Raw genomic sequence first — 9,857 nt, 5'->3', positions numbered from 1 at the left:
AGAGTTTACATACATACAAAAATCTTTTCTGAAAGAAAGCAATTAGTTTTCTGTGAAAATGTGCACTAACCAAAGAAAAAAAACATTTTTTCTGGTTGATGCAGATACAACTGCATTTCTTAACAGATTAACTAGTTATTCTTTGCTTGCCAAAAAAACTTTTTTCACAAAACATCTCATTTCATTATTATTATTTATTGTTTTTTTTTTTTTTTTTTACAATAAGCAATCTGTATGTTGTAAATGCAACCCTGGCAACACAATGATTTTTTTTTTGTCACATGGATTTCTAATGTCAGATAATACATTCAACAGGAAAACACATTTTACTTCTACAAACAGCTTTGGAAATACACTTGTTAAATTCTCAGAGAAGCTAAATTATATTTATATATAAAATATATATATATAATATCATATATATATATATATATATATATATATATATATATATATATATATATATGTAATATTTTATGTGCAAATTGAGTTTCAGTTGTAGGACTAAATGACAGGGCATAACTTGACGGGGCGAAAAAGTGTGCCATTACTTAGGCTATCATTAATACTAAAGTAAGCTATCTGAATGCATAATACTCAATTAGCCATGTGGACTTGAGAGCAATGTTCATCCACTGAATACATTTCATCACAAAATGTCTTAAAAAACTGAAAAAGAAAAGAAAATCTATAAAGATATGTGACACTGTACATTAACCTGCAATCAATTTGACTAACACACATTCAATTCTCATGGAGTGTAATTAGCAGATTTGCTGGTCACAATTACCATGTCTTTGTTATAATTAGTACCTCTTAGAACGTAAAAACTTCCTTTATTAAAAACAACTGCATAAAAGGTGTTTTAAGATTGACTGCCAACTATGGAGAGACAGCGACAGAGAAAAACTCCAAAAACTCTCAAATTATATTTTAAATAATCACAAAATCTCTTACATATACCCTCAACAGTGGCATCCTCTCACTGCGCATTTGACAATCATTCAAGAAAAATTACAAAATAACTCTCTTTAGTCCATGCATTAAACAGAAAGACCTGCCTGCTTCAGCACTGCTCTGCTTCTATAAACCCCTCTTTTTCGTAACCACCAAGATCAACCTCAGCATAGCTGGAATGGCATCCTTGATTCCGAAACTTCATCGAGGGCCAATAGTTATTGGTCCGACGCTATGAATAAGAGACACCACAATAGCTTACAACTATAGTAAAAGGTTTTAATATATATGTATGGAGGGAAATATATAGATGTATAGATACCTGCATGAGGTAGAAAGGAGGAGCAACAGTTGGATGTGTGTTGATGTAGTAGACAGCCAACAGGGTCAAGAACACCAGTAGAACTAAAGCTGTCACTACACCTGCAATGATGGCTGTGTGTTCTGGTGTTTCTTCCTCACCTGAAAATGTGAGAAAACGTAAAGTAATTTAACCAGTATGCAATAATTTTCCAATTCATAGAGCAAGAAAAAGATGTTTAAATAAACACATATCAAGCACATAAACAGATGATTCAGCTCATATATATGGTACAGTAAAACTATAAAATATATATTAGTGCAACACTTTAAGGATGGATTTCACCAAGCAAGAGTTCCAGCACAGATATGATATTTCAGCTCATTATCTAGTGTTGTGTAAACTCCATATAGCTAAAACCATAAACTCAGCACCTTATTACAAGTATGGTAGAACAATCACTTCCACCACAGAGAGTGCTTTGGAAGTAATCTCACTGGTTTATCTAAATTCCAATATAGCAGAAAAAAACAGAAATGTAACAGAAACTATGCACTCTCTTTTTGTTCTAGCACTTTAGATACAGTTGCCCCTTTACAAACAATCTGACTGTGGCATAATGAGAACATTCACACCCTAAAGGGAGCAACCCAGAAAATGGAGCGCATATGGAGAAAAACAAAACTAGATATATTTCGTATTGCCTGGCAGGAAAGTACCTTATCATACAGAAAAGCATTAAAAACTGTTAGATCTAATTATTTTTTCAGACTAAATTAATGAAACATAAAGCATCAACAGGTACTTACATTCCCCAACAGTACAGCAGTAATGACTTTAGGAACTACTTTACTTCCAAGATTGATACTATCAGAGATACAATTTTAACTATTTTAACTACAGTATCGCTTCAGAAGAACTTTAGATCCACTCAGGAAAAATTCCACTCATTATCTTTGATAGGAGAGAAAGAATTGTACAGTCTAAACCAGCAACATATATGTTAGACCCTATTCTATCTAAACTATTAAAAGAGCCCTCTTTCAGAAGTAATAGATCCTATTTTGACAATTATTAATTCATCATTGTCATTAGGACTTCATCATTGTCGCCAAAAACTTGCAATTTGCCTGTAGTTAAGCCTCTCGTTAAGAAACCACATCTTGACCCAAAAGATTAAGTAAATTACAGACCAATCTCAAATCTCCTTACGATATCAGAACTAGCCCAGGAGTCATCGTCCGGCAGCGACCTGAGGTTTGTCAGCAGGCTATAGAGGATGAGATTCAACAAATGCTAAAGTTGGGGGTAATATCCTGAAATGCGCCGAGAGATCCTGACCTGGAGGGTGAACATCGTGGCTGTGGCTGGAACCTGGCTCGTGAAGGTGGGGATAGTTAAAGATCTGCCCGTCCCGGTACTGCTTAGGAGAGACTGGCTGGGGTTTGAGAAGCTGCTATCCACCACAACACAGCCTGCCAGCCCGCGAGGCCAACCCGAGGACCCCAACAAAGCTCTACTCCGCTGGCCTCAATAGCAGGAGAGATGGTGAGTCCCCCTCCCAAAATGCCAACGTGTTCTTTGATGTCTTTCAAAAGGTCATGGGAAGGGGCTCATTCGTCAAGGAGCAAAAAGAGGATGACCATCTCAAACACTGCTGGCCCTAAGTGCACGTCATTGAGGGCAAGGACGTGCAACCTGGGCCCCATCCTCTCCCACATTTCATCATCAAAGATGGCCTGCTTTATTGTGTCACACAGTGAAGGGGGGGAAGAGAAACAGTTGCTGGTGGTGCCAAAAGGAAAGACGGAGGCCGTGTTGGAACTGGCACACTCTCATCCCATGGCGGGGCATCTGGGGGCAGCGAACACAACTCAGAGGATTCGCGATCGGTTCCACTGGCCCGGCCTGGAAGCTGAGGTGAAGAGGTTTTGCCAAACATTGCCAAACAGGATCGACTAGACTGGGATCTGATTCTCTCGTATGTGCTCTACGGGATTCGGGAAGTACCACAAACTTCAACCGGCTTTACCACGTTCAAACTCCTCTTCTGCCAACAACCCCTTTGCCTTCTGGATATCGCCAGAGAAGCCTGGGAACAGCAGCCAGCAGTTCACTGAAGCATGGTGGAACATGTGAAGGAAATGCGATCGATCAAGTTATGCCATTAGTCCGGGACCACCTCAGTAAGGCACAGCACTTGCTGTTGTTTAAAGCGATGCAGTCAAAATCCTCTATGCTAATCCCTCAGCCACCATTCTTACTAAGTTTAAAATCTTCCTCCAGGGTTGTCCTCTTTCATCTTTACTGTTCGCCTTTACTATCTCTAGAACCTCAAATTGTATGTCAGTCAACTTATACTGCCTATAACTGATAAGAATCTTAATTTGCAGATGATATATTGCTGTTTTTTAAACACCCTCAAATTCCAGCGGTTCTTCTTAACCAGAGGACTTTTGTCAGGATGCTAAACAAACAATCGCTGCTCAGAGTTACTCACTCCACTCCCACTCTGACATTCCTCACTTCAAGCAATTACTGAGCAATTACTTCAAGCAATTACTGAGCAGATCAAGTTTTATTTTACTGACTCTCCTTTTTGTATTAAGTGTATTGTAGAATTTTCTATATTAAATTATTTTTTATATTATTTTAATATAGTTTTAAAATATTCTATAAAATTCAGTTTAGTTTTTATTAGTTTAATTATTATTGTTATTAAAGGTTTTATAAATCAATATAAAAAGTTCTTCACAAAATAAAGTTTATTTTCATGTTTAATAAATTCTTTGCACAATTAACAGATCAGTATAGATATGGATAAAATACAAATATAGGATATAAGTCAAAATGAAGCAGGCCTTTTTACTAAAATCTACATAAGTGATTATATATTTAATGATAAGCTAAATATAGCTCAATTTGGTTATGATCGCAAGTTGATCGTTTTTTTTTTTAACTATAATCATGATATTGTAACTGTGCTGTCTTGATCACTTTTTGGTGGACAATCGCGCATAAATAATAACTGGGACTAATGGTGAAGCCAAATGCATTAAACAGTAAAGGCTGAGTGTACAGTATATGATGTGATTTAGCCAGTGCACACTTGATCGGAAGCCTGGCAGAGTGAACACACAATGCAGGCAAAAGATATGTATTGTTTACAGAAAGGATGCGCATTCTTTTTCTGTTATTTATCATGTTACACTGTGTAACATAGCACAAACTTACAATGTCTAATGTTTGATTGCTTGTGCAACATGAGAAGTTAAATAATTTTGCCTACCTGATGTAATAGGCTAGATTTAATGTGGGTGTGGTTTGGGTCATGACTGTCTGTCAAATGGTTCTGTTCTGGTACAGAATTAAATGAATGCTGCTGTTAAATAACAGGTCAGTAGTTCTGCTGGTGCATGTTAACCAAACAGGACCCATGCACTACTCTGCTATAAACTGCTTTGCGTCTCTTTGTCAGATAACCTCATATGTGTTTTCCCATTTGCGGGTACTTCTCCAAAGTGCCACAGCTCCTACATTTTTCAGCCAAGGGGTAATGTTTAGTAATGTTTATTTTAGATCATTTTATTTTATTACCATTAGTTTTTCAATAACTATTGTTTTGTTTTGTTTTAATTTTTCAGATATTTGTTAATTTTTTATTTCATTTCAGTTTACAAAATTACAAAAGACGTTTTCGTCTTAGTTTTTGTTGTCGTTTACAAAAATAACCTTGGTTGGGCCATTTATGGCTCACTCAACATGGTCTAATGGTAAGCTGGAGTCAAAAACTGTTCCATTTTTCGGTTACAATGTGTCGCCCAAGGGGGTACTCGTGGATCCTGACAAGATTAAAGCTGTGGTGGATTGGCCAAACACCTGATAAGGCCCTACAGATGTTTCTGAATTCACCAATTTGGGGAGCCCTTCATTGTCTGGACCAACCACAAGAACCTTGAATACATTCGGTTTGCCAATTCCAGGCATGCTCATTGAGCACTGTTTTTCAGATATTTTGATTTCTCCCTCTCCTACCATCCATGCTCAAAGATCATCAAGCCTGACCTACTGTCATGTATTTTTTTAACCATTCAGAATGTCTAGCATCTGCATAATACCTGACATAGTGGTTGTCTCTACACTCACCTGGGAGCTAGAGTCAAAGCTCTTCAGGAACTCGAGCTGTGTCAATGTGCGTATGTGCAATCAGACCAGTAAGATGGTGAGACGTCATAGGCGGGTGACGTCATGGCCCAGAAAGCATAAGAGCATGTGGAATGCTGTCGGCCTCAGCTTTCTGTCACTCAGCTTGCAAAAGTGTGTGTGCAGTCGGGCCAGTGTGTAAATGCCAAAAACCAAGGCAAAAACGAGAGAGGGCGAGGCAATCTATAGAGTGTGTGTTCATCCGTGCAAAAGGTACATCATGCCGGATGACATACACGATATGTGCATGGCTTGCCTGGGAGAGGAGCTCCCGAAGGCTCTCGTCACAGAAGGGACATGTTTCACATTTCTATGGAAATGTTGTGGGAATGAAGCAAGGCGGTTATTGGACGATGCCGGAGGTTGAACAGACACTAGCTATCTGTCTATCTTTTGGCTATCTGTCACCTGCCGCGGCTTCACCTTTAAAGACTCTGGTCCTGTAGTCCTGGCCGCTCAGAACAACATCAGCACTGGGCGGCAGAGGGTACTCGACAGCGGGTCAGGCTGGTGCGTGTCTGCACACTATGGCGGTGTTGCAAGCATACCAGGCTGATCTGCTGAAAGTGTTAGATGAAGGTGAGCAGGTGAGCTCCGATGATAACAAGGAGCTCAGAAGGACTGCTGACGTCTCGCTGCTCGCCACCAAGAAGGCCTTTGCGCTATCGGGCAGTCTATGGCAGCCTTGGCATCTGTGGCTGACTCTGTCCGATGTGATAGAAAAGGACAAAGTCTGCCTGATGGACGCCCCACTATCGCCCCAGGGTATGTTTGGCGATGAAGTTAATGCAGTAGTCAACAGACACCAGGAGGCGCGCAAGCAAGCAGCGGCATTTCAGTGGTACCTCCCTCGCCTTTATCCAACTTGTGCTGAGCGGGAGCAGCCTCACGCAAGTACTAGCTCCTCATACAGGTAAGCGCAGAAACAGAGTGTCGCAGCTCAGCCACAGTGGTGGGTGCAGGGCAGGCTCTGGTGATGGAACAAGAAGTAAAAACTCTCTTAGTAAAGGAGGCCATGGTGGTTCCTCCTCTCGTGAGGGAGTCTGGGTTCTACAGCCGGTACTTCATTGTTCCAAAGAAGGATGGAGGGCTGAGGCCCATTTTAGATCTCAGCCTCCTGAACTGCTCAGTAATGAAGTTCAGGATGCTCACTGTGAAACTGCTCTTGTCACAAATCAGATCCGAAGGACTGGTTTGTCATGATAGATCTAAAAGATGCGTACTTTCACATGTCTATCCATCCTTCACGCAGGAAGTACTTGAAGTTCGTTTTTGAGTTTTTCCCGGTCTCAATAATATGTAAATATGATCACCAGAGTGTTATTTCATCACCTATAGAGCAGGATCGGCAACGGGCCATCAAGAACCATCTGCTGACCAAAGGAGCATATGAATATAACTTCTAGGGATTCTAGATAATCCCATCAACATAACATTTGGACTACCAAAGATGCGAGAACAGAAGGTTATTACTTTCATTGTTATCCGCAATTTACATGTAAGAAGAAACTTCATTTACATGTCTAGCAAAAAGATGAACGTAAAACAGTATAAAATGTTTGAGAGTAGGTAGCTCGGGGTTCATTCTGACTCCGCTGAATCCGAAGTGCTGTGTATACTTTGTCACTGCTGAACTGTAAATAAAAGTTATTCTGCACCAAGATCTATGGCGTCCTCCACACTTTTTCTTACATTGGCGAGCCAGTCAACGCAGGAATTTCCAGAAGGGGAAAATTATTGCTGGTTTGGATAGGGAGTCCCCTCGTTAAAAAAAATCTAGAAAATAATTTGTAAAGGATAAAACAGATAGAACTACTTTTTTCAGTTTAATTTAATTATCTACATACTGTTGATACTATCTATCAAACTAATCTAACTAATTTGACAGCTGTTCGCTCGCTTGCTTTAATCTAAAACTCGGTGGTGCATTAGTACTCGTTAGCTGATCAGCTTATCACTTTAGTTCCCACCCGCGTTTACGCTCCTATTATTAGCTTCTTTTCTGCTCCTTTTCATTTCTCCCACACGCTCGATCGCTCCTTTTTTACAAGCTCGCCAAACAAGAGTGGTAAGTGAATCTTCCATAACTTATGGTGAGTAAATGGCTTCTCCTTTCATCGTCACTTGCACTGCTTGCCACATGTATAGTTTATCTTTCTCTGTCAGCGACCAGGGATTCACATGTGATAAATGCAGGGAAATAGCTAGGCTGACAGAGAAGGTTTTAGAATTAGAGACACACATCCAAACTTTAATTGAGGACAGTAAGAATGCGAGGGCTGTAGATACTGTTTTGGATGCGACTAGTACAGTGAATCATGTACATTGTTCAATTCCGGCTTTACAGCCCGTGCAGCAGGACAACTGGGTGACAGGGAGGTATCTTCAAGGATTTCCAATCAGGATTTAGACCGTACCATAGTACTGAGACTGCTCTCATTAGAATTACTAATGACCTGCTTTTATCATCGGACTGTGGTTTTATCTCGTTATTAGTGCTATTAGATCTTAGCGCAGCATTCGATCACAACATTCTCTTGGATAGACTAGAAAACTATGTTGGCATTATAGGAAGATCATCGGGGATCAGACACACTCTCTCAGTTTAAGTCTAGGCTAAAGACATATCTTTTTAGCAAAGCATACTCATAAAGATTCACATAAACCTATGCTACAGTACATCGTGATTCCCAATAGTATGAATGGCCGCTACGCTAATTATCCTTTTGTCTCCACCTCGGGATGCACATCCCGAGGCATCTAGTTACCGAGCCTCTCCAGTGGACCCAGTGAGGAGATGACCTTCCTGCGATGACGTCGAGGAAAACCTAACCTTCCGTCTGGACTAATTCTATCTTGAACTTTCTGCATTGTAATTCATCCTGCTGTATTGTAATGCATCCTGCTGTGTAGGGATTTGCTTTTGTCTGTGGAATGATTTGCTTTTGTTATGTAATAATTTGTTTTTGTGAAGCTGCTTTGGAACAATAGCCATTGTAAAAAGTGCTATACAAATAAACTTGAATTGAATTGAATTGAAGCGCCTTAGCATGTTTCAAATATCTATCTAACCACTATCAGTTTGTAGCACTAAATGAGGAGGTATCATATCATATCGCTGGAGTTCCTCAAGGCTCAGTGCCAAGACTGTTACTTTTCAACCTATACATGTTACCTCTGGGAGATATTATCAGGGGACATGGTGTTAGCTTTCACTGCTATGCTGATGATACTCAGCTCTATATTTCAGTGCAGCCTGGTTATACACACCAAATTGAGAATCTAACAGATGCGTAGTTGATATAAAAACTGATAAAAAATGATGACTAACTTCTTAATGCTAAATTCTGAAAAAACGGAGGTGCTAATAATTGGACCTAAAAACCCCACATATAATAATCTAGAACACACTTGATGGCTGCTCTGTTAATTCTTCATCATCAGCCAGGTGTGCTGTTTGACAGCAATCTTTCCTTCAAAAACCATGTTTCCAGCATCTGTAAAACTGTGTTTTTCCATCTTAAAAATATATATAAAATATATCTAAATTACGACCTATGCCTTCAACATCTAATGCAGAAATATTAATTAATGCGTTTATGACCTCAAGGTTAGATTATTGTAATGCTTTATTGGGTCATTGTTCTGCACGCTTGATAAACTTCAGCTAGTCCAAAACGCATACGCTAGAGTCCTTACTAGAACTAAGAAGTATGATCACATTAGCCTGGTTCTGTTAACACTGCACTGGCTCCCTATCAAACATCAGATAGATTTTTAAATCTTATTAGTTACCTATAAAGCCCTGAATGGTTTAACTCATCAATACTTGAGCGAGCCCTTATCACATTATAGTCCTGCACGTCTGCTGCATTCTCAAAACTCTGGCCATTTGATAATACCTAGAAAATCAAAATTTACTGCGGGCGGCAGATCATTTTCCTATCTAGCACCTGAACTTTGGAACAATCTCCTTAACTCTGTTCGGGAAGCAGACACACACTGTCCGTTTAAATCTAGATTAAAGACAGATCTTTTTAACCTAGCCTACACATAACACAACAACACACTTTTATTATTCAAATCCGTTAAAGAATTTTCAGGCAGTATTAATTAGATTCGCTGGAACTGGGAACACTACTCCTAAAACACAATGTACTTGTGACATTGTAAAAAGAATGGCATCTACGCTAATAGTAGTCTTGTTTCTTTCTTAATCTGTTTTAGTTTGTATCCAGACTAGATGGTGGATCAGAACCCAGAGATTATGTTCATCAGAGACCAGAACACCTAGATGCGCACCACGGACAGATCACCGGATCCTGATGCACACACACACACACACAAAGTCATTTACACTGACACAGCTGCGTTTAAAATTGAACTGTAAGTTAAG

The 9,857-nt window shown here is 39.5% G+C and overlaps 1 protein-coding gene across 3 annotated transcripts in view; it reads right to left on the bottom strand.

Moving 5' to 3' along the window:
* Positions 1–216: 216 nt before the first annotated feature.
* Positions 217–9,857, bottom strand: part of plxdc1 (plexin domain containing 1) — a 162,200-nt gene continuing 152,559 nt past the window's right edge. Inside the window, exons 13-14 of one of the 3 annotated variants that reach the window (XM_043253996.1) lie at positions 1,280–1,419; positions 217–1,189 (exon numbers count right to left, since the gene is read on the bottom strand). In XM_043253996.1, the coding sequence (XP_043109931.1) occupies positions 1,067–1,189; positions 1,280–1,419 (263 nt within the window). In that variant the 3' untranslated portion in view covers positions 217–1,066. The remainder of the gene's footprint in view (positions 1,190–1,279; positions 1,420–9,857) is intronic. The other 2 variants (XM_043253998.1, XM_043253997.1) reach the window with 2 other exon arrangements.

This window comes from Puntigrus tetrazona, chromosome 12 (assembly GCF_018831695.1).
Source record: "Puntigrus tetrazona isolate hp1 chromosome 12, ASM1883169v1, whole genome shotgun sequence".
Lineage (NCBI taxonomy): Eukaryota > Metazoa > Chordata > Actinopteri > Cypriniformes > Cyprinidae > Puntigrus > Puntigrus tetrazona.
This window is presented reverse-complemented; position numbering and strand designations above follow the sequence as displayed.